Source organism: Podarcis filfolensis (assembly GCF_964270895.1).
Source record: "Podarcis filfolensis genome assembly, chromosome: 13".
Taxonomy (NCBI): Eukaryota; Metazoa; Chordata; class Lepidosauria; order Squamata; family Lacertidae; genus Podarcis; species Podarcis filfolensis.
The window spans coordinates 6,387,769-6,412,569 of NC_139615.1; the positions used below are offsets into that span (position 1 = coordinate 6,387,769).

At 50.3% G+C, this 24,801-nt stretch overlaps 1 protein-coding gene across 1 annotated transcript; it reads left to right on the plus strand.

Moving 5' to 3' along the window:
* Positions 1-16: 16 nt before the first annotated feature.
* On the plus strand, positions 17-22,505 carry JPH4 (junctophilin 4). Its single transcript, XM_083580960.1, has 6 exons — positions 17-1,111; positions 2,085-3,849; positions 4,608-5,397; positions 11,761-11,879; positions 15,024-15,640; positions 21,427-22,505. The coding sequence occupies exons 2-6, from the start codon at positions 3,471-3,473 to the stop codon at positions 21,505-21,507; spliced, it is 1,986 nt and encodes a 661-aa protein (XP_083437086.1). The 5' UTR covers positions 17-1,111; positions 2,085-3,470; the 3' UTR covers positions 21,508-22,505.
* The last annotated feature ends 2,296 nt before the right edge of the window (positions 22,506-24,801 follow it).

Genomic DNA, 24,801 nt, shown 5'->3' on the forward strand with positions numbered 1-24,801 from the left:
AGCCACCCCTCACGTCCATCCCTCCTGAGGTGGGGGGGCAGGCAGTGGAAATGACTTCTTGGTGCGTGGACTCCCCCTTTTAACAACACAGAACACCCCTCTGCACTTCCACCCCCACATCCCTCCATCCCCGAAGGAGCCTTTTTTCGGGGGGAGGGTGGAGACTTACGCCCACGTTTTCTTGGGAGGCTTCCCCCTCACCATCTGGATCTTTTTCCTACCCACCCCCCTCGCCATTTCTTCCTCTTACCACCCCCGCCGACGATCATTTCCCATCTGACAGTTCATCTCCCTTCTTGGGGGGGGGGAGAGAATTTCACATGTGCTCCTTTGAACATTGCCTTCTGTGGCTTCCCCCCACCCCCTCCCTCGCCCCACCAGATATATAAATATATATACTACTACTATTCCTCCATTTTGGGGGGAGGGGGGTTATATGGTCCACAGCCTGCCCTTCCCTCCCCCCCCCCAATGTCTGGGTGAGGGTTCACTCGCCGCCAGCTCCCTTGCCTTGCATTTGTTCATCCTCTGGCATTTCCCTGGCACCTGAGGTCCTCTCTGCCTTCTGCCATCTCCATTATCCTGGTTCCTTCTCCTTCCTTCTCATGTTCCGTCCCAGCTGACATTTTCAGCGTCTCCTTTCCTGGATTTCCACTTGCTCTCCACTCGCCTGCCTTCCTCTCCCTTCCTTCCCACCCTCCCATCCTCTGTGTTTCATACTATTCCCACCTGATCTCTCCATTTGGAGTCTACCTCTTTTTTTGCCTCTGGCTGGGCTTTTCATTTCTCTCTCCCCCCCCCCCAACTCCTTCCACCAGCCTTTATGCTGACACATTTCAACACTGCTGCTCCTACCGCCGCTTCTTTTTCTCTCTTTTATCCCTGCGGCTCATGTTTCCAGTGGCTATTTTTCTACACAAACCGTCTTCTCTGCCTTCCTGCTACGCTGGGCTGCATTACCTCTCCGACACGGCCAGGCGGTATTCCCAGCTGAGATTCCTTCCCTGTCTATGCGCCCGCTCAAGGCTTGGGTGTGTCTGTTATCTTATCTCGCTTTTCTAGAAGCGTGTGCCTCTTTATTTTCCTCCGCTGGCTCCAGAATAAACTCATGGTAAGTGTGGGAAGTGGCCCTACAATGTTCTCCTGCTCTCTTGTGTATATATCTAGGTAATCTAGTCTGTGCATCTGCAAGATGTTGTTCCCAATTTCTTTTTCTGCATGCTGTAGTCGTGAAATAAATTTGAGACCTGTTCTTTCCATTCCTGGGCGCTCGATGCTGTATTCCCAAACGTGCCGTTTCTCCTAGAGATTTCTTTCCGTTTGGCAGGGCTGTTTTCTTTGACATTTCGTAGCCAAGGCTTGGTTTGTGCATGTTGTGCATAGATGGGAATCTGCTTCCCCCCTCCCGCATCCTTTTGTGGGTCTCTTTTGTATGCTGTTTGTGTCCATCAGAAGAGTAGACTGTGTGTGTTCCTGTGTCTCCATATCTGCAGGCTACTAAATTATTATGCACATGTCTATGAGCAGCCAGCTAATAAGGAACGCTGGGGTGTGTGTACAACAACCCCCCCTTCTACCCGCCCCCCCCAAAACAATGTTTTGCGTGTCCACATTTCTGTATATGTGAGGTGTGTGCATGCGCACATAACGCTGACTTAGCGTGCAGTAGTGGTCCCTTCTGCCTCTCGCCTGCTTATAGGTTTTGACTGCTCTGCTTTTTTCCCTGAGATCTATTTGATCACCTGTGTGTACCTTCTGTGTCTGCGATTTTCCGCTTTTCTGCTAGAGTGATGTCAACTTGGCTTCTGCCGCGAATACGTTCTGCTCCTAACGGAACGGGCTTTCTGGTTCTTGTTTACAAAAATGACCCTACGGTATGTGGCTGGGGTGTGCATGCACATAGCGGTGCAAAGGAACGTACGTGTGTGTGTGATGCTTATGAGATTGATCCCAATACAGAGCACCAAAGTTAATTCAGTGTACAAACCTTTACGTGCTAAAAGGCATCTCTCTAAGGCTGCCTGCCTCTCCCTTCCTGACAACTTCAGTTATGTTTGCCTAAAACCATGTGTCTCTTGGTGCAGGTTGTTCCCTACCCACTGTACCATGTGGTCTCCTTCGGCAGCCCTGCTGCCTTTCCTCCGCCCTGGGAAGAGGCTCCCCGGTTCCTGTGAGCGCCTAGATTTTCTTTGAACGGCTCCTGATGCACTCAGCTGGGCACTAAGCAGGGAGGCCTGCAGCGTCGCCTGTTGCAGCCGATGCCTGTCGCCCGAGAACCCCAGCTTCTCCATTCACACGTGGCCTGATAACCACCGCCAAGAACCAGCCGAGCCCTCCAGAAGGCTTGCTGACTGACGCCAGTACTACTGCCTCTTCTCATGCACCAGGTCCTGGGGAACACAATGTCAAAGCCGCCTGTCAGCTCCCAGACTGTCTACTCTCTATTATAAGATTCCAAGTTCCATCGACCTGGATAACTCCCCAATTCCTAACCACCGTATATGCCTGTAAACCGAAGGCCTCGCGGCCCTCCCATGCCTGTAATGGCAAGAGGGCCCTTTTAAGCTCTCTTGTCCAAACCGTGACACCAGCTGGGGAAGGCCGGGAAACAGTCGATTTGAGTGCTTATCTCCTGTTGCCGAAGACCTCTAGGAAAACTGTCTCCGCTGACAAGGGACCTCTAGGAACTCTGGCATGTTTGGTGCTAGCCAAAGAAATCCTCTTGGTTTCAGAGCCCTCCTTCTATGACTGCAGTCCAAGAACAACTTGAAGACCCCATAGCTCTGTACAGTCAACACCAGCTCGGGTCTTTCGCTCCCAAAGCACGACGGACCACTAGCCGAAGAACGCTGGGTTTTGGTAGGTGTGACTTTTTGTATGCCTACAGCCGGAGATCTCTCGGAGTGCTGGTGTGCTTGTAGCCAGAAAGCCGTGGAGCGACTGTAGTGTTCTTGCATCTCTACTGGCAGAAACAGCAAGACCTCTATGCTTCCGTAATTAAAGACGACCCCCGGGTTCGCCTGCAGGTAAACCAAAGGCTTTGGGGACTCCTGTAGCACGAGGAGTGCTAACGTTTAATACAGGTGTTGCTCTACTGCATGCCTCATAACCACTAAACCTTGGCCTTTTCCTGCAGCCAGCTGCTCTCCTCTGTCCCAGCAAACGGAGAAGCCTCGTGAATCTCTGGTCAGGAAGCCTCCGCCTGCCGGTGGCTCCTTTACATGTCTGCAACCAAAAAAAGCCAGACCTTGTCCACGCTCTGGCTGTAGCCCTGAAGGCGTAGCTCAGAAGGCCCTCGAGAAGCAGGAAGGGCTTCCCCGATGCCTGGCTGCGAGGAAGGAGGCGTGAAGGGCTGAGGTCTCTCCGTGTGGGGCAGCGCCATGTAGAGGCGCCCCGGAGGGGGAGCGGAGATGCGCGCAGGGACTCGTGGGTAACTGGAGCCCGACAGGCCGGGGAGCTACGTTACATGAATGTCCAACGGAGGCAGGTTCGAGTTTGACGATGGCGGCTGCTATGTGGGAGACTGGGAGGAGGGCCGGGCGCACGGCTACGGCGTATGCACAGGCCCCGGGGCCCAGGGGGAGTACAGCGGGCGCTGGAGCCGCGGCTTCGAATCCCTGGGCGTCTACACCTGGCCCAGCGGGAACACCTACCAAGGCCACTGGAGCCAAGGGAAGCGGAGCGGGCTGGGCGTGGAGCGCAAGAGCAAGTGGAGCTACAAAGGGGAGTGGAGTCATGGGCTGAAGGGGCGCTCCGGCGTCTGGGAGAGCCACTCGGGAGTCATCTATGAAGGGATGTGGCGCGAGGGCCTACAGGATGGCTACGGCATGGAGACGTACGCTGACGGAGGTGAGAGGGCCAATAAAAAGCCCCGAGGCAGGGTGGGGTCCTTTCCACGCCGTCCCCCATCATTTGTCCTAGTGTCAAGTTGGCAATACGCCCATTCCCCACTTCACCCACCCACCCAAACGCTGTTTTTCGCCATTTCTCCTCTTCCTTCATTGCTTGACCAACTCTTCCCTTCTCCGGTTCCCTAAATCGCTCCATCGCTCTTGCCACACGGACACCAATAGTTCTTCATCACCCAGCCGTTTCTCCCTCTGTCCATCCATCACAGAGGTGTAGGGGATAGATTGTGAACCCAGCAGTCACGGGTTCAAATCCCTGCTTGGCCATGCAGTTTCATGTGTAGCCTGGAAAACGTCACTCCTCGCTTCAACCAAACCCACCATTTCACCCCTGAGGATGAATTACGCTAAACGGATGCGCTCCCCCAAAGCCGAAATCAACTCGCTCCCACTTCTACATCTTGTTTCTTTGTTTTTCTCAGTCCTTTCTAGGTGGACGTTCCCCATAAGGCCCACCATTATTTTGCATCCTTATTCCTTATCCCTTCTCCACCTGCCACAAGAATAGTGTGGACCTCTGACCCGTGTCCCATGCTCCTAAGAGACACTGGGTGGTCCTCTTGTAACTGGCATGTTTGGGGGGTCATTCCCCTCCTTTCCACTGGGTCAACTTTCTCTTCCTTTCCCCCACCCCTTGCTTCATGCGTCTCCTGCATTCCCCAACCTGTTCACCTGGCTAACCTCTCTCTCTTTCCACAGGGACCTACCAGGGCCAGTGGCAGTCTGGCAAGCGGCACGGCTACGGCGTTCGCCAGAGCGTCCCTTACCGCCAAGCCGCCCTGGTGCGCTCGCCGCGCCGCACCTCTCTGGAGTCGCTCCACAGCGAGACCGACCCCAATGCCCCGGCTCCGCCCCTGCCGCCCCCTCCTCTGCCCCCTCCGCCGCTCCCCGGGGACAGCCCGGCCTCGGGGTCCAGGGGCGGCTTTGTCTTGGCCTTCCCTGGCGATCCGGACTTCCCCAAAGGCGCCAAGAAGAAATCGGGGGGCTTCTTCCGGCGTTCCCTGCTCCTGAGCGGGCTGCGGGTTCGCAGGGCCGAGTCGAAGGCCTCCTTGGGGAGCAAGCGAGGGTCCCTCAAGAGCGAGGCCGGGGTCAGCTCGGCCGGGAGCGAGGCCACCACGCTCAGCTATGCTGAGACGGAGCCCCCGGAGCTGCCGTCGACGCTGACCATCGAAGGCTCTTCCACCGAGGTCTACGCCGGAGAGTGGCGCGTGGACCGCCGCAGCGGCTACGGGGTCAGCCGCCGCTCCAACGGGCTGCGGTACGAGGGCGAGTGGCTGGGCAACCGCAGGCACGGCTACGGCCGCACGACCTACCCCGACGGCTCCAAGGAAGAGGGCAAGTACAAGCTCAACCGCCTGGTGAGCGGGAAGGTGAAGAACCTCATCCCGCTTCGCCGCAGCAAGGTCAAGGAGAAGGTGGACCGGGCTGTGGAAGTGGCCAGGAGGGCGGTCAGCATGGCCCGGCAGAAGCAGGAAGTGGCCATTGCCAGGTGAGGGCAAAAAAGTTGCTTGTGGGTGCGAAGGTGGCGGAGGCTCCTCCTGTGTAGTTTTATGGGGATGTGGCGCTGAGGTAACCAAGGTCACACCAGCGAGCTCTTTCAAACCGTGTTGGTCTTGAGAGAGAAGGCAGCTCATAGTTGAACTGTGGAACTCGCTGCTGCCGGAAGCAGTGATAGCTGACAGCCTAGATGGCTCTAAAAGAGGATGAGACAAATTCAGGTGGCTCCTAGTCGCAATAGCGATTATCTGCCTCCACCTTGAAGAAATAAGGTAAATTTTGAAAGAAAAGTTAATGTTATAATAATATGCAAAAGGATATCAACAATAAGCAGTAGATTTTTGGATTACTTCTGAATACTAGGTGTTGTCAGCTACAGGAGTAGAGAGCGTTCTTGAGTACGAATCCTGCCTGTGGATTTTCCACAGGTGTCAGTCACTGTGAGAACAGGGTGCTGGGCTAGATTGGCCACTGACCTGATTCAGCAGAGCTCTTCTTATGTTTGTATGTTTTTACAATGGGAGATGGATCACTTGAGGGGGTTTTATTGGAGGGGGGGAAGGATTATTTTAAAAGTTGGGAAAGATAAGAGGGTGGAACGAGTTTTCCACGAAGTTAGAAAAGGGCTTATTTGAGCCTATTATGAAGATGCATGCAAATTTTAAGAATGCTTTGTTGGCTAGCATTGAAACTGAACTTGTGGCTACAGTAACTTTGGAGAAAGGTGAATTAGTCTGTAAGGCAATATTGGGAAAACAGGGTGCTTGTTTACGACCGCACTGGCGCATTGACGTTTTTGAGATAGGTCTGAGGGACCCACACTAAATTTGATATTTGCTTGGGATTAGGGGGCAAATTAAATCTCTGTCTTTGAAAGAAAACGAATTTATTTTGGATTCTAAAATTCATCACCTGGGGACAGCTGTTTTCCTCCTCCCTCCACCCCCCAGAAAGTGTGTCTATCTGATGATTCCTGGGCTCTTCTTTGGAAGTGTGGGCCTAAGCCTTTTTTTCTGTCCTGTAGATCTGGACTTAAATAGCCTGAGTCCTTCTGCCTGCCTACCTAACTTTGCACCCTTCCCTCCAGTTTGGGAGTGCAGGATTATAACCCTGTCGCCCAGCTGAAGTTAGGAGTGCTGCTAGCTGGCTGTGCTCGACTCGTGGTGTTCAAGATAACCATCTTTCCCCCTCCCTCACCACAGAGGCAGCCATTTTAAAAGCAGGACTGGCAGAGCTTCCCTTAACCGGATCCCTGTCCCAGAAGTGGACAGATACCTTTATAAACTCCTCCACGCATGCCTCCCGGGCAGAAAATAAGCTATAAAAGTAATTAACCATAGGTGGGAGAAGACCGTAAAGCCTGTGTGTGTAGTTGTTTGCTTTTCTTAAGCTGGCACTTGGAAGGTGAAAGAAATATCAACTCTTGAGGGGCTGTCCCTATGGACTGAGCATCCGGACCATCTCTGGCCTTTAAAGCAAAGACATTTTGATGGCTCTTGATGCTTGCCCAGGGCTGCCGCCTCTCACTTTTATTTCCTCCTCTTTTTTATTTCCCCCCACCCTTTCACTATATATATATATATATATTTCCCCCATTTGACTCCATGTGTCTTTTAGATGTTCTTAGGCTGCCCCGCTCATCTGACACGCTTTCCTCATGGCTCATTCCTCTACTTTAACATCTATTCTTCCTTTTGCTCCTGCCTTTAACTTGCAAATCAATTGATTTCCTGCTTTTCACACGCACACAAAGCTTCAGAAAAGTGTGTATGGGTGGGGAGAGAAACATAGCTGTCAACGTTTCCCTTTTTTAAGGGAAATTCCCTTATTCCGAATAGAAAGAAAAGGGAAAATTTGACAGCTATGGAGAGAAAGAAGGGCCATATAGCTCAGTGGCAGAGCATCTCTATTATAAACAGATGGTCCCCACGTTCAAAACCCTGGTAAGGTTGGGAGGAGACTCCTGGTGTGAAAGCCCTGGGGATCCATTGCTGTCAGTCATTGTGGGCAATTCTGAGCTAGACGGACCAGTGATCTGACTTGGTGTGAGGCAGATTCCTGAGAGAGAGAGAGAGAGAGAGAGAGAGAGAGAGAGAGAGAGAGAGAAGGGAGGGAAAAGTGTGTGCCTTGTCAGGGCGGAGAACAGGGAGGTAGAGGCTCCGCCAAGGCCTAGCAGCCTGGTGTAGGCTGCCTGGTCTCCTAGGCAACTGGGCAATGGCAAGGTGATTGGCTAGTGGCTGCTATGGCAACAGCAAGCAGCAGCATCTGCTGGGCATGGACCAAGGCTGGGCCGGGATGGAGAGGGGTGGGAGGGGGGGTGGGAATGAGTTGGGCAGGTGTGATCTGCACTTGCCCGTGGTGGTAGGGGGAGACCATAGGGTACGTTCCCAGAGGGGAAAGGGTGGGGGAAGTTGGCCTGGAGGCGTAAAAGCCGTAGGACGAGATACAGGGTACGTGGAGGAGGGTGAGGGTGGGGGTGTTGGGTTGTTACGTTCTGCAGAAGCAGACTGTAAGTGTAGGTGGCTCGCAGGTTGCTGCGTGGGTGATCAGAAACAAGGTGTTGTGAGGGTGGTCGCGCAGACTGGTGCGTTCTGCAAGGAGCAGAGCAGGCTGAGGGTGGGAGAGGCACTGGCTGTCGAACGAAGCAGTCTTGGCAAAATTCGCTCTTATTTTTTTTGGTTAGCTTTGTGAAAACGGTTTTTGAAACGTACTGGAGACGTGCAGCTATTAAAACACCATGCTTAAATGCTGACTCTAAACACGCTCACGAGGAGCCAAGTCTCGCTGACGCCGACAGAATTTACCTCTGAGGCACTGCCGCTTAGATGTGTTGAACGTGGTGTGTGTGTGTTTCTTTTGGGGTACGGCAAGGGATTGAGGGGTACCTGCCCCCTCCTAGATGTTTCTCATCCTTATCAACTTCTGGAAATTTGAAATGGTGGTACGATGCCCATCGCTCAGAGACAGACACCATGGGGGCAAAAAGGAGGGGGGCTTCCTTTATAGGACTTACTATAAAAAAAAGAAGAAGCAAAGCGATGCTTTAGCTTCAGGATTTCCTGTGAAAGAGGAGCTGTGTCACAAAAGAAACTGGGACTCGGTTTTCTAGGAGTTGAGGCCATTTCACGCTTGACACATTTTGCTAGGATCCGATTCCCAGAGGAGTTTGTTTTGCTGCTTTCCATCCAAGATCTCCCATAGCGGCACACAAGAAAAATTAAAAATCTATAGGAAAACCAGCAGATTAGAAAAGAGAGCGACGATGTCAACGATAAAGTTAGGCAGCTGGCAGACAGAACAAAGACCAGGGGAGAGGAACAAAATAGAAACCACAGTATTATGTCAAAAAGAAAAAAAGAAATCCCACTGGAAAAGGATGGTCTCCATCATCCTTTGGAAGAAGGAGGCAGCTGTGTCTCTTTGGGGCAGTAGATCCTGAAATAGATCTACTGCCCCAAAGAGACACAGCTGGCTCCGCCTTCCAAAGGATGATGGAGACCAGTGCTGGTGTGTATCCTTTCTCCAAACAGGAATGGCAGAACGTTCATCGTGTTTGAAGGAGCCCAAAGATAAGTTCTCTGTTTTCTGGGAAATATTTTGAGAAGCAGCAGGTTTCCTAACAGTTATGCATTCTCTAAAAGTCAATAAAATAGCTTGAGGTATTCAAAAGAATTTCAGAATTAGTTTGCCGGGTGCTACAGTGACCTGGTTTACACATGACACTAAACCATGGTTTGTTTAAGCCACAGTTCATTTAAGTAACCAGGAATTAACCACAAGTTGTCCCACAGGTGATCAAACAAACAATGACTTACCGTATTTTTCGCTCTATAAGACGCACCAGACCATAAGACGCACCTAGTTTTTGGAGGAGGAAAACAAGGAAAAAAATATTCTGAATCTCAGAAGCCAGAACAACAAGAGGGATCGCTGTGCAGCGAAAGCAGCGATCCCTCTTGCTGTTCTGGCTTCTGGGATAGCTGCGCAGCCTGCATTCACTCCATAAGATGCACACACATTTCCCCTTACTTTTTAGGAGGGAAAAAGTGAGTCTTATAGAACAAAAAATACGGTATTTCTCCCCCGAAATTCCCCCCCCCCCAACCCCTCTTGTCTCAGGCATTTATAGCTCAATGAGCTTCTGGGATGGTGAAACAACCCATAGTTATGGTAAGATTTACACATGATACCAAGGCCCAGTTAAAATAAACCAAGGTTCACAAGTCAACAACAATCTATGGCTTCACACTGGTTTGTTGGCAGTAACCAAAGCGTGGTTCAGGCAATAAACCATTCTTTGGTTAACCATAGTTTAACAAACCACAGCTTAGTATTTTGTGCAAACTAGGTCAGTGGTTTCTAATAGCTATTAGACACATGCAGTTATTATTAATTCACTTTATATCCCCCTTTCCCATGGACTCCTATGTCCAAAGCTGCTTATAATATCAATACAAACAAGCAAAACAAACAAGGCAGACACCATGGAAGGCAACAGAACTAAAACTGTAGGTTCAAATTGACACATTCTTTATCAGTAACATGTTATTGAACCTTAATAGCTTGTCTAAACAAATAATATTTCAGAGCATGCCTAAACAGGCAGCATGGTGGCTCTTGCCAGAGACTGCGTCCCAGAATTTTGGTGCTAAAAGGCCATCCTCACACCTCCCCATTAAACCTCTGATGATGACTGTGGCAGATAGATAGTATATATAACAAATAAAATACTATTTACAAATTCTGCAATACCTTTTAAAAGAAAACCCCAAGGCAGGCAGCATAAATGACAATGCCTTTGCCAGCCTCCCGCCCTCTGGAAGGTTTCACATAGGAGAAGTTGCTTCTCAGACTGTTTTGCTGCTACCGTAAAGGCATTTTCACATACATGAATTCATGAGTTGGTGGGTTGCGGATTGAGCCTGCCGCCTTGGTTTCCTGTCCCCACATATTCATCTGAAGGTCTTCTAAAGTGGCAGTGCCCTCCAGTTTTTTTGGGACTACAACTCCCATTGACCTCTGGCCCTACAAGAGGACAGGAAGACGTCAGAGTTAGATTAGACAGAGGCCTTCTTGAAAACCATTGCCATTTATTTGTCAATTTTTATTTATTTATTATCACAGTGCCACACCCCCTTTTTCTGAACCCCAAAGCAAGTAAGTAAAACAAAAGTTTGCTGTGCATAGGAGAAACTATAGCAGGCCAGGTCTGTACGGCTGGTCGTGTTTGGCCAGTGGAAAACAGGTTGTAGTATTTAGCAATTTGGGAAAGAGAGTGAGATTGGTCATTACTGCTGCACTGGGCGCTGAGCCTAGGGGGCAATGCAGGGTGCCACAACTATGACGTAGTGAGTTGTGCAGAGCAGAAGGCGAGACCGGGGGGCGGGGTGTGTGTGCCAAATTTTGGGATTGCACAGGGTGCCACTGAAATTTGAAAGGCCCAAGTCTGCCATTGCTGGACGTAACATTTGACTGGTTGGAGTGCAGGGATCCTGTGGCCCTCCAGACATTTTTGCTGGACTACAATTCCCATCAGCCCCAGTTAGTGTGGGTAACGGCTGGGGATGATGGGAGTTGGGAGTTCCACAAAGCATCTCGTGCATGGGTAGGCAAACTAAGGCCCAGGGGCCAGATCTGGCCCATTCACCTTCTAAATCCAGCTCGCGGAACGTCCGGGAATCAGTGTGTTTTTACATGAGTAGACTGTGTCCTTTTATTTAAAATGCATCTCTGGGTTATTTGTGGGGCATAGGAATTCATTCATTTTTCCCCTCCAAAATATAGTCCAGCCCCCGCAAGGTCTGAGGGATAGTGGAGCGGCCCCCTGCTGAAAAAGTTTGCTGACCCCTGATCTAGAGGGCCACAAGTTCTTGCCTTAGACTGTGTAAGGCAGAACTCCTCAGGCAGCTGATTTGGCTGGCATTTTTTAAAAGTTCTGGATTCAAATAGGTAGCCATGTTGGTCTGACGCAGTCGAAATATATATATAAAAATAAAGAATTGTAGCACCTTAGAGACCAACTAAGTTTGTTCTTGGTATAAGCTTTCGTGTGCATGCACACTTCTTTTTTATTTTTTCATATATTTCGATATTTTAAAAAGTTGCATTTTGATTCCTGACCGCCAGGAAAGGGGAAGCGTTTGGTTTTCTGTCCCAGGTGACAAAGTAGCTTGGTTGGCCTTGTGTACAATACACTTTGAATTTTATTTATTGTTTTGGAAGGGGGGAGATCAGCAGTTGCTGCTCTGCTTGAGGCAGCCAATATGTTTTCGGCAGGCCTTGAGGGTGTCGTGAGAAAAACGCTCACATCTCCACCTCAACCATACAGTTCTCTGAAGCCCTCTTTGCCTTGCAGAGCCGCTGATGCTCGTCTGAAGGCTGCCGCCGCTCTGGGTGCAGCCGAGAAGGCCCTGGAAGCCGCACGCCTGGCCAAAATTTTGGCTCAAGAACTGCAGCCCATCTTAGCCGAGCCAGGTGAGAGATATTTGGGATGGTTTGGGGGGAGAGTGGGGGTTTACCCTGGAAATAAATGCCTCTCTGGCCAATTTTCCGGGAGGAACGCTTTGGGGTTTACACTATGTCTGACTGTCTTTCTTCCAGGTGGATATGGGGTGGTGAAATTTGACTGGGTTTGCATGTAAAAGGCAAAACGTACCTAACACGGCCTCTCTTTTGAAATCCGCACATATCTGAATTTTGCAGTGCAGTTTTCCGGGCAAGAAATGTGGGCAGAAAATCCTCCCAAAGTGTGGATGGAGATGCATTAGATCAGATTAGATCAGATTAGATTATTGGGGGGAAATTGCTTCGCATGTTTGTGTACAAAATTTCAATCTGCGTTGAAACGCGGAGGAATTTTCACGAGGAATGGATTTGCCGGCTGCTGTGGGAAAATGGAGAACTGGACATGAGATGACTTCGTGGAGGACAAAGGCTATCATGCGCTATGCTCTAGCTTTGCGGTCATAGGCGTTCCGTCTCTGAATACCAGCTGCTGAGAATCACAACAGGGGGAGAATGTGGCTGCGACCACGTCAGGCTTGCAGGCTTCCTCCAAGCATCTGGTCAGATGCTGTGAGAACAGGATGCTGGTTTAAACAGGCCGTTGGCTTCATCCAGCAGGCTCTTCTTCAGTTCTTAATATTGGGAAAATGAGAAACTGAGAAACAAAAATTGGCAGATTCATCCATCCTTACTTCCATTTGTTTCCTTGGAAACTTTTTTTTCTGTAAAGCTAAAGGGACCCCTGACCATTAGGTCCAGTCGTGGCCGACTCTAGGATTGTGGCGCTCATCTCACTCTATTGGCCGAGGGAGCCGGCGTCCAGCTTCAGGGTCATGTGGCCAGCATAACTAAGCTGCTTCTGGCGAACCAGAGCAGCGCACGGAAACGCCGTTTACTTTCCCGCCGGAGTGGTACCTATTTATCTACTTGCACTTTGACGTGCTTTCGAACTGCTAGGTTGGCAGGAGCTGGGACCGAGCAACAGGAGCTCACCCCGTCGCGGGGATTTGAACCGCCGACCTTCTGATCGGCAAGCCCCAGCTCCATGGTTTAACCCACAGCGCCACCCGCGTCCATTTTTTCTGTAAGAAGTGCTTTTTATTTTTCCATTTCAAGAGGAATTGGGGTGAAGTGTGGGACCCCTGCATTACATAGGATATTTCTTATCTTCAGGAGTCCATGGACTGATCTTGGCTGACGCAGCAGAGAGGTTGGGATTTTGGTGCAATGTTAGGATTTTGTGTGTGGTTTCTACCATAAATCTACTTTTTGCCCTAAACTCCTCCCTCTCTCTCTCCTGAGAGACGCACAGCCCGCTCAGTAATCCTGGTTTCTATCCCTAATGCTACTGTAAGCTCTTTGAAGGCAGAGATCTTTCTGTTTTGCCTGAGGGACTCTGCAAAGTCCCAAGTGTGTTGATGGTGTGCTGTCTCTTTCTCTGTGTCTCCCCTGTGGCCTTGGAATGGCAAGAGCCGGATGCAGGTGAAGGTAAACAATTTAAAAAAAAAACACCAGGGTCTTTATTCAAAGAAACCAAAACAGCACAGGCCTAGCGATCCCATCAACTCTTCCCTGTACGTCTTGCCCCAGGGAGACGAGGACTGAAAGCCCCCCTGCGTTCCCACAGCTTCCAAAGTCCACTTCTCTCTGGGGTGTTTTTCCCAAGCAATCGGAGACTGTGTCTGAGCGCAACCAGTCTTTCCTCTGCTCTTTTCACTTCTCTGTGTGTTCTGGGAGACCAGGGAGAGGGAAGCTGGCTGCAGCAGGAGGGGGAGACTCCCTGGTTTCTTCAGCAGCCTGGCTCATATTTGTCTCCTGCCCCTCTCCTCTCCTGCCTCTGAGTCTGGACTGCTGTCTGCCCCAGCCTCTCCCCACTCACAAAGCCCTGTTACTTCTTCAGGTTCTGTGTGCCCCACCACCAACCCCTTGCTTCTGAGCCTTCTTTCCTTGGGGGTTCCCCAGCTTGTGCCCCCCCTCCTCTGCATCCAGCCGGTCAATGACACGGAGGAAATCAATGTGACAGATAAAATTTCTAACCATAGTCACTTACCCCATTGGAAGTCGAGATGCCTGGATCTTAGTTCAGGGGAAAGGGATCTCTCCAGCTCAGAAGTGCATGCAGAAAGTGGCAGGTTTAATCCTCGAATAGGGTTGGGAAGAACTCCTTCATTAAAGTATGGAGAGTTGCAGATTAACCCAATCACCTGGCTCAAGAAAAGGCTGCTTCTTGTGTTGCCAGCTCTGCCCTTCTTCTTTTTGAAATCTTTTTTAATTGCAAAATAATAACAAAATTCTTTATATAATCAATCCATGAGATTCTCTGAATCTCGTGACTCCCCTCCCCTTACATGGGTCCTAATAACAATTTTTTTACCGGTCTACATGTGAATATATTCTCCATACTTCTCATAACTATGTTATACATAAACCTCGTTGCTTTACAAGTGATTCTTAAAGTCCAGCTAACGTTTTAATTTGCTTACGGTGTTCTCAGGTAAATTATTAATTTCCACCATTCTTTTTTAAAGTCCTTATCTTCTTGATTCCTGAGTCTCCCAGTTAATTTTGCCATCTCGGCATAGTCCAGCTTGCAATTCTTCCTTAGTCGGAATTGTTACTACTTTCCATCTTTGGACTAATAAAAGTCGTGCAGCTGTTGTCACATACATAAAAAGTATTTTCTGTTCTTTTGGGATCTTGGTACCTATAATTCCTAATTAAAAGGCTGCTGGTTTTTTAAAAACAAAAGTTATTTTAAGCATTTTCTTTAATTCATTATATATCATTTCCCAAAATGACTTTGTTATCTTGCACGACCACCACATATGATAAAAGGTACCCTCTTTCTCTTTACACTTCCAGCAGCTATTTGAACTTCTTGTATACGTTTTAGCTAACTTAGTAGGAGTCAAATACCACCGGCCAGCTCTGCCCTTCTTGGTCTCTTCCACCTGGAGACAGAATCCGGAGTGTGAGCCCTTCCACCACCGGCCCCAGCTCCCGGCCACCCTGGTTATTGTACCTCGCAATGCCCCACTTCCTGTGCCTTTGAACCAAGGGCTCTGAACCCCTGGCTCCTCCTGCTCTAACCACTAGGCTCCTCTCCTTCCCCAGAGCCCCGCGGCCGGCTAGATTCGGAAGGCACCGACACGGACTTCCAGGAGTACGACAGCCCCCGGGTCTACGAGAATGGCATCACCCCCTCCGACGTCACCCCAGACCCGAGCTTGCCCCCCAGCTACCCTCCGACGCCGCTGCAGCCCTGGCGGGGGGACCCTCGGCGGACTTGGCCCCCCCTGGAGAACGGAGGCCCCCGCCAGCACCTCCCCCCGGAGGCCTCCGACCCCGAGGACGAGTGGGGCTGCCGGGGGAGCTTCCCTTCCCGGACACCGGGGTTCATCCCCGAGGGGCTGTGGGAGGGGGAGCAGGAGCAGCTCAGCAGCTATGAGGCGGAGGAGGAAGATTACGAGGGGGCGCCCCCGCGGCGCCCCCAGCTGGGCAGCCCCGCCAGCGGCAGTTCCGGCAGTCTTCGGGAGGAAGAGGAGGAGGAAGAAGAGGAGGAAGGAGCAGCGGCTTCCAGGCCTTATCCTGCAGAGACCCAGGTGGAGCCAACGCCGGTAGGAGGTCCGGGGGCCCCAGAGCTGGAGAGCGAGGAACTGCCTGGGGGTACGGGGTGCTTCGTGGCAGAGAGAGAGGAGCCCCCTGGAGCTGTGCGGAGAAGGGAGAGGCAGGTAAGAGCACAGGTCGTATGACTTTCCTGCTGCCGTAGCCCCACTAGGCTGCATAGGGTGTGAAACAGGACGGAGGTGCCTTGGATTGTGGCCCCCTCTCTCCTCAGGGGCCACACGGGGGGGCCCAGCTCCCCAGTTGCAGAAGAGGCAGCTGCTTATCAGCAGAGCGTTTCCTCTGCTGACAGAAATGTCCCAATTTTGCTTCTTCCGGTTAAAACTTGAGTGGGGAGACTTTTTCGCTCCCAGGGCCACACGGCCAGGGAGGGGAATCTTCCAGGGGCCTCATGCCAGTGGTGGGCGGGGAAACAGCTGTGTTTTTACACGTAGGTAAAGGGACCCCTGACCATTAGGTCCAGTCATGGCCAACTCTGGGGTTGCGGCGCTCATCTCGCTTTATTGGCTGAGGGAGCCGGCATACAGCTTCCAGGTCATGTGGCCAGCAGGACTAAGCCGCTTCTGGCGTACCAGAACAGCGCACGGAAACGCCGTTTACCTTCCCGCCGGAGCAGTACCTATTTATCTACTTGCACTTTGACGTGCTTTCAAACTGCTAGGTGGGCAGGAGCAGGGACCGAGCAACGGGAGCTCACCCCGTCACGGGGATTCGAACCGCCGACCTTCTGATTGGCAAGTCCTAAGCTCTGTGGTTTAACCCACAGTGCTACCCGCGTCCCGTTTTTACACATACAAACCTCTGTATCCATCCAGAGGCGCTATCAGAGCTCAAGGGCTCATTCCAGGCAGGTAAAAACCCTCAGGGAGGGCGATGGGCCCAATTAAGTGTTGTGGCCAAGGGGGCGGGGAAACCATTGGTGGGCGGGGCCAGGGACAAAAGTGGGGCGGGGCTATGAATGCCAAGAGGCATTGCCACTGACAGAAAACTCAAAATATGGTGTGAAATAGGGCCAGTGAGGGGGTGTGGCTTGGGAGACTCCTAAGGGCCAGAGGGGGCCCAGGGGCCACATTTCTTCTTCAGGCCTCAGGTTCCCTGCTCACCCACCTCTGTTTTAAAGGAGGAGGAGGTGGGAAATAGCCTTTTTCCGCCCTGGAGATTTGCTGCCAGAGACAGCAAAATTGTGTTGGATGGTGTTAGGCAGCTTCCACAGCAGGGAAAGGATCCACATTTGTGTTTATAGGAGAAGCCGATGGAGGGAAGCTGGGACTTTTGCCCTGGGGAGAGTGAGGCCTAGTGAGCCCCCTGGAGAGGCATGTTTGGATATCGCAGAACATGTTGCTTCTGCGCTGTCATAACTGCAAACACACAGGCATTGCTGCGATTTCCATTTTGCATGTGTTTTGGCAGATGATTAGTAGGCAGGCCATGAGCATGTGAAGCTGTCCCTCAAACGCTAAGAAAAACTGAGCCAGTGGAACGTCTACATCTCACGCAGATCTTAAAAGGCACAAAACCCCTGTTAAAAGGTGTCAGGATGATGTTTTTGTGGCACAAAACAGGCTGTGTGTTAACCGTCCATTTCAGCCCTTCATCGGTGGTATTTTTCTCCCCAGTGATGTGGAAAATGCTGATATATATATATATATATATATATATATATATATATATATGGGTCACTATTTCTCAGATTTGAATAGAGTAATGGCCTTGGAAGATTTTCTGAATCCCTAGAGCGAGGGTAAAGAAGCTGAGGCCTGTGGCCCTTATGTGGCCCTCCAAGCTTTCCAACCTGGCCCTTGAGAGTCTCCCAAGCCACCCCTCTCACCAGGCCTACTTGGCAACCTCATTCAAGTGTTTCGGTCTGTGGCTGGAGGCCACAGGCTGGGTGATACCTGGTTCTCAACATCACGATAAATCACCAGCTAAATATTGCAATATACCGATATATCACAACATCTGAAATAAGGGTGGAGCTCTGTAGAGACATTGGCTAGTTTTTCCTGCATTGCGATTTTTGCATAGCATACACATCAAGATTTGCAATATAATGCCAGGTCAAAAATTATGAAACTAAATATGGACTTCAAACTAGTTTTGGATATGTTGATATATCGCTCAGCCCTAGGTGGGAGTGTGGAAACTAGGGACCTGTGCAAGGCTCACCTTTGCATTCATAGCTCCGCCCACTTTTGCCTCTGGGCCCCGCCCACCACTGGCTTCTCCTCCCCTTTGGCCCTACAGAGCCAGCCAATTAATCCTGTATTTGCACTTGGTGCCTGTCTATTCACTGCTTCTAATGAAGTTATGAAATTTGGGGATGGGTGGGGTGAGTGTCCTGCTTCACATCACATTTCTCCTCCACCCCTGTTTCGCTCAGCCCCATCTTCTGCTGCCCCCTCTGGTCTGGGGCACTAGGAACCCAGAGGATGACTCGGCACCCAGCTCCCATAACCCAGTTTGCACCCGCAGCCACCTGGGATTCTCAGGTGTCATGCAGCTTAAAATCCCTGGGCTGAGTAGCAGCGAAACAAAAAACTGGGGCAGTAGAGCTTCGCTGTGCTGTCTCTCGGTATCTCTTTAAGGTAGGGTCTCCCCAGAGGGGCTACAGAAGCCCTGCAGAGGCTTGGAGATTTGCCCTGGTGTTTTGAACACAAGAGTATGGTGGGAATCGCAGCGTCGAGCTGTAATCTACGGAAAGAAAAAAGCGCTTTTCTCTGCATACACAGATGCTCCCACCCCCAAATATTCCCCTTTTATAAAGCAGGGGATCGAAACACCCCCAAACCTCTTTTCCCAGCACCCCACCCCACATTCAGACTCTGTATCTGTGCCCCTCTTGCATGGAGCTAGGAATAAAACCCGGGAGTCCTTGCTCCATGCTGACCCCATAGGTCCGACCTACTTCCTCCGAGGAAGCAACAGTTAAATTGTTAGGTCTTTAAGGTGCCACAAGAAACCATTTTTTGCTGCAAAAGACTGGGATCAATTAGATCCTAGCTAGTTCCCTTCCTGTGGGTCCTCATCCCTGCCTTTCGCCCTCCATCCTCTTAGCCCATTTCCTGAAACTGTAATATTCCTTTGCTTCCTAAGCCCCACTGCCTTCGAGAACAGAGTGTCTGGCTTCCACTGCTGTCCCCTTCCGTTGTTTTCTCTTCCTGCCTCCCTCCATTTTCTCTGTTTTCTTGAGCTCCACGTTTTGTTCTGAGTTCCTTTTCCCCCCTTCCCTGGACCTAGAAGTGATGATACTGGCAGGAAGAAATGGGAGGGGCCGGAGCGGTGGGGGGAGCCTAGTTGCCAGGCCTCCAATGGGGATTGGCCGGCATTCTTCCTCCCGTCTCATAGCAACCAGCATCCCGCACTCAGCAGCATCCCTCTCTGGTCCCTCCTTCCCTACTGCAGCAACGCTTGGCCCTGCCCATCGCTGGAGAGCCGCAGTGGGGGACACTGGGAGTTCACTGGCAAGCAGGACTGCGGGTCATAAATAATCCAGAGGCCCTGGTCGGGAACAGCAAAGAGGGCAGAGCTGTGTCCAGCCCCCCCAGGGCCCGCTCTCCCTTTCCCAGAGCGCTCAGGAAGAGTAAACGATAATCAGGTATCCGGGCGAAGGATCCGTTTGGACATTTCCCCACCCTTTGTGGTTGTCAAGAGCCATGTGGACACCCCACACCCGTCCGGTGTGTTGTGCCTTCCCCCCCCCCATTTAACACAGCCCCACGTGGCTGGCTGGAATGCTGACTCCCGAGTAATTCTCCCCACTGTTCATCTATGAGGGGAATTGCGCACGAAAGGACAGCACCCTGCCGGGAGGAGGAGAGATAGCTAGCTCCTCCTCTTCCCAGCAAGGAGGCTGGGGGTGCCTGATCAGCACCCACCCATCGCCTTCCCGAATGAACCCCCCCTCCCGCCTCTCTCACTGCAGCAAGAAGGGGGACGCGAGAGGAGGGCTGACTACACAGTCCATCCTAAAACCAGAGCACTTAAGCCGAAGAAGAGTTTTGGCCGAGGCTCATCTCGACGCAATACAGTGGTACCTCAGGTTAAGTACTTAATTCGTTCCAGGGGTCCGTTCTTAACCTGAAACTGTTCTTAACCTGAAGCACCGCTTTAGCTAATGGGGCCTCCTGCTGCTGCCACACCGCCGGAGCACGATTTCTGTTCTCATCCTGAAGCAAAGTTCTTAACCCAAGGTACTATTTCTGGGTTAGCGGAGTCTGTAACCTGAAACGTATGTAACCTGAAGTGTATGTAACCCGAGGTACCACTGTACCACCCTATACCTGGAGGTCTCAGGTTGGTTCACAGAACAAAATCAAAATATAAAACCTCAAGATATATACAGTGGCACCTTGGTTCTCAAATGCATTGGTATTCCAATTCAAACTCCTCAGCAGGGCCCTTCCTCGGCCTGTCGGCCCCCCGGAATCTGGTGCTCAGATATATCACTCCTGGACAGGGAGGTTCCATTTTGATATTGCTTACAGACCGCTCTTACGAGGCGTGGCTTCAGGAGAACTGAAGACGGGCAGGAAGCAATGCCAAAACTACCATTTGCCAGCTGCGCTGTTGAGCCTTCCCCAGGGAGACATGGTGGGTGATGTCTGCATCCTTTTCACCCGGGATAATAATAATAATAATAATAATAATAATAATAATAATAATAATAAATTATTTATTATTTATACCCCGCCCATCTGGCTGAGTTTCCCCAGCCACTCTGGGCGGCTTCCAATTGAGTGTTAAAAACAATACAGCATTAAATATTAAAAACTTCCCTAAACAGGACTGCCTTCAGATGTCTTTTAAAGAGAAGATAGCTGCTTATTTCCTTCACATCTGAAGGGAGGGTGTTCCACAGGGCGGGCGCCACTACCGAGAAGGCCCTCTGTCTGGTTCCCTGTAACCTCACTTCTCGCAATGAGGGAACCGCCAGAAGGCCCTCAGCGCTGGATCTCAGTGTCCGGGCTGAACGATGGAGGTGGAGACGCTCCTTCAGGTATACTGGGCCGAGGCCTTTTAGGGCTTTAAAGGTCAGCACCAGCACTTTGAATTGTGCTTGGAAACGTACTGGGAGCCAATGCAGATCTCTCAGGACCGGTGTTATGTGGTCCCGGCGGCCACTCCGTCACCAGTCTAGCTGCCACATTCCAGATTAATTGCAGTTTCCGGGTCACCTTCAAAGGTAGCCCCACGTAGAGGGCATTGCAGTAGTCCAAGTAGGAGATAACTAGAGCATGTACCACTCTGGCAAGACAGTCCGCAGACAGGTAAGGTCTCAGCCTGTGTACCAGATGGAGCTCGTAAACAGCTGCCCTGGACACAAAATTAACCTGCGCCTCCATGGACATCTGTGATTTGAAAACTATATGCTTTGCACCTTCCCTACCCAAGAATCCTGGGAATTTTTGCCACAGTGCTATGAATTTATTTGGCTAGCAAGCCCTGACCCTTCCTTAGCAATCCTCGGTTGGGTTTGTTTTATATTACATTTTCCCCCACTGCTCTTCGTTGCAAACCACACCAGGAGGATATCGAGAGGAAACAGGCCTTCAGGTTTTGGGGTCCCCAAATCATTTAGTCATTTGCAATGTCGACATACATGCCTTGTGAATAGCGCTCAGAAACAAATAGCTTGTCCCAATGATTAATCTGAAGGCTTCATGTCCACAGTCTGAAGACATTTTGGCACTCCTAAATGTTTGTATCGGCACCAGTGATACCTGTACTCAGAAATATGCAACTAAACGTTTTTTTAAAAGAGGGGAGAGAGAATCGAGCGCGAATGTTCTGCGGAATGTTTGAATCTGTGCGAAATTTCGTTTTAAGTTTTCGGCAGATGTGGGCCGGTCTTTCTGCCTGACTCCTCCCCTTTTCCCCCCTCTCTCTCTTCCAGGGAGCCCACCCATTGGTCGTTGCTGCTGTCCTGTTGATTGATGTGAGTCTGGCCTACCTATTCTCCCTCCTCCTCACTTGAGATGGGTGGGGGCAGAGGGGGTGCCTTTGACCCCGTTCCCCCCCCCAACGCCCCACGACGACGGTTTGGTAACAGACTCCGATCTCCTCCATCCTCTGCCTTTCTTCCTGGAACCCCCCCTTTCTCTTTTTTCACTCGTCTTTACACCCCCCAACCCTTTGCTGCCTCCTTCCCCCCTCCTTGACCTTTCTAGATTGTTTACATACGAAGGGCTCTCTTTCTACTGGAGATTTCACTGTTTTTTCTTGCTCTTTTTTCCTGGTCTTTTCACCACAGCTCCATAATCCATCTTTCTTAACCCACACTTTGAAACTCGGGGCGGGTGGGGGGTCTTTTCACAATTATCTTAATATGGGGAGTCGAGACCAAGGGGGCGAGTTTTGAGCCCTGTGGGGTTTTAAAACATTTTTGGGGACCACGGACTGTAGGGGACCCCAGTCTTGCCTGCCTGCCATGAAATTGCATCCCCGTTGTCTCCTAAGGAGTCGATTCAGAACTCTCCCCCCACTGTCTAAGGAAGATTTGGGGGGATTGATACTTAACAAAGCCCTGCCCCCCAACCATTCCAGTACACATGGACATTAATCCCCCCCCCTCAAGAGATGCTCCACACAAGTATAAAGAAGGGGGCGATCTGTTTGCTTAAAGAAAAGGGTATCCAATTCGTATTTGTTCCCTCCTCACATTTTTTTTTCCTACCAGCAGATGGCGCCGAGAGAAATTGGACCCCCATCCCAAGAATGGGGCTCCTTTTAAACAGAGTTTGCAAAATCCTTTCCCCCCCTTTTTTCCACATTCATATTCTCACTTTCTATCTCTCTCTCTCTCTTTTTCTGTCTGCCACATCCTTTCCCTGAGGGAACCGGAACCTTCTTTTCAAACAAAAACAGACAAAAGAAGAAACAAAACAAAAAAAAAGGAGAACTTTTTATTTACGCTTTTATAAACCTTTTTCTCGCAGCGTTTGAATAATTAAAAATAAAAACACTATAAATTAACGAGAGGGTGAAAGGGAGATTCCTGTTAGCTTCAGAGAAGGGGGTACCGTTCGATTCCCATATACAGGAAGTCCCAATATGGAAAAGGGGGCATTTGCTAGGCCATAATAGGAATTGCCCTTTTTTCCCCTTGCAGCAGAATTGTGATAGGCAAAAGGTAGGATGCCCTGCTGTGTATGTGACAGGTGGAGCGTAGCACCTTGGGGTGCCCCTCTGCCACCCGGGCAAGGGTGGCACGAGGCCAGCGTTGGGACAAAAGGGACGAAAGGAGGATGTCCCGCCCCGAAGGAGGTTTGGAGAATGAAGGGCCTGACCGTGAGGAAAGGGGAGATCTTGCCTTCTAGAGGGTATAAGAGTTGACCCCTATGGGGGCAAAAGTTGTGTGCCTTTGGAAAGAAGTGCAATAGGAGAGACCCTGCAATAAAGGGGCTGAAAAGAGGAAGTCCCGCCTTTTTCAGGGCGCTCAAGAGTGCAATACAGGAAGTCCTGCCTTACTGATGGCAAGGAGAGGCAATTTAAGGGCAAAAGAAAATAAAAAATAAAAAAGAGGGCTTTAAAGGGAGTCAGGTGGGGAGGCTCGGTGGGCCCCCCCTGCTGCATCCCTTCATGTTCTGGGTGACTGGGAACCAGAGAGGAGAATCGGTAGATACAGGATGACGACGGAGGTCCTCTAGTGTATTTTTGGGGTGTCCTCCACAAGGAATCTCCCGCTCAGCCCCTCCCTGGATTCTGCATGAGGAAGCGACTGATCCTTTGCTGCGTGCTGTGTATACTGAGAATGTCTGTATAGCCGACAAAAAAAAAAAACAGGAAAAAAAAATCCCTTCCCTAGAGTTTTCTACCGCCTGCCCCCACCCCGTCTCCTCCAGTGCTTTGCTCCGGCCTTGATCCGAAGACTTCCCTTCCCTACCCTGCCCTCTCTCCCTCTTCTTCCTGGTTTGCCTTTTTGACTGGATATTTCTTATTTCGTGTCTTTGGGATTGACAAAAAAAAAAAAAACATTAAATAAGTCTTGCAGGAAAAAAAATAATTTAATAAAAATATATTAATAAAAAGCTTGGAAACGGAAGGGTGTTTCATTTGAGGGAGCTATACCATGTGTAGTGATAAACAGGAATATATTTTAATTACACACCACCCCAATCTCGTGAGTGGCGTGAGATTCCAGGAGCACCAGGCATGCTTATCAGAGTCCGTGTTTCCTTTTGAACTTTTGAGGCGCAGCAGAGAGACTGGTGTCTTTATGATACATGGTTTTATTTACTTATCTCCAACCTGAACCCTAGGATGCAGGGGATTCCAGCATTACACCCCAAGAGGGTCCCCACGGATCCGTAACATCATACATGATTTATCTGTGCTTGCGATGTTCTATTACGTCACTGTTATTTATTGTTAGTAAGCCGCTTTGGGATTCATATGAATGGAAAGCAGCATAGAAATTCAATCCATCCATCAATCAATCAAATCAGTGAAACCCACAAGCAGGACCCATGCACAAGAACTCTCCTTTCCTGCAGTTTCCACAGAGGCAGAGCATAGCCAGCATGACTGGTAGCCACCAGTAGGTACCCCCCTCTGAATTTGTGGAATCATCTTATAAAGCCAGCCAGGTTGGAGCCAACGCCACTTCAGGTGGGAGTGAGTTCCATAGATTAACTATGTGCTGGATGAAGGATTTCCTCGATTCTTTCCCAAAAAGCCCAACATTCAGCTTCAATGGATGTCCGTGAGTCCTAGTGTTATTGGGGGGGGGGCACGGACTTTTAGCTACCCACTTTCTACAGAACATAGAGAGTTCTATAAACTATCGCGTCCACTTCTTATTCACCTTTTCCCTCAATGACCCCCCCCCCTGCCCCGCAAAAGCAGCAGTCTTTCCTTATAGGCGAGTCGCTCTATCTCCTTGGATCACTTTGGTTGCTCTTCTGGTTGTTTGGAGAACTTGAATGTTGGTACTCTTTGTTACAACACTATTATTACTCAAAAGGTACATATTATTATTAATAATTATTTCTGTACCGCCTTTCATCAGAGGATCGCAGGGCGGTTTGCAATTTGAAAACACAAAAACACACCCTGTAGTGACAGACCAAAACAATACACGCAACACCATGAAACGGTTTAGAAGAGCAGACTTCTTATTTTCCAACGGCCTGGGAGGAGAGGAACGCTTTTGCCTGGTGCCTAAAGATATGTAACAAAGGTACCAGGCGAGCCTCCCTGGGGATTCCATATACCACCTTTCACCTCAATATGGTATTTATTTATTTTTAAGTTGGGGGCAAGTTTGGGG

Coding starts and splice junctions, on each gene's coding strand:
- JPH4 (XM_083580960.1), top strand. CDS start 3,471: ATGTCCAACGGAGGCAGGTTCGAGTTTGACGATGGCGGCTGCTATGTG. Junction 3,850..4,607: donor GGAGACGTACGCTGACGGAG/GTGAGAGGGCCA, acceptor CTCTTTCCACAG/GGACCTACCAGGGCCAGTGG. Junction 15,641..21,426: donor TGCGGAGAAGGGAGAGGCAG/GTAAGAGCACAG, acceptor TCTCTCTTCCAG/GGAGCCCACCCATTGGTCGT.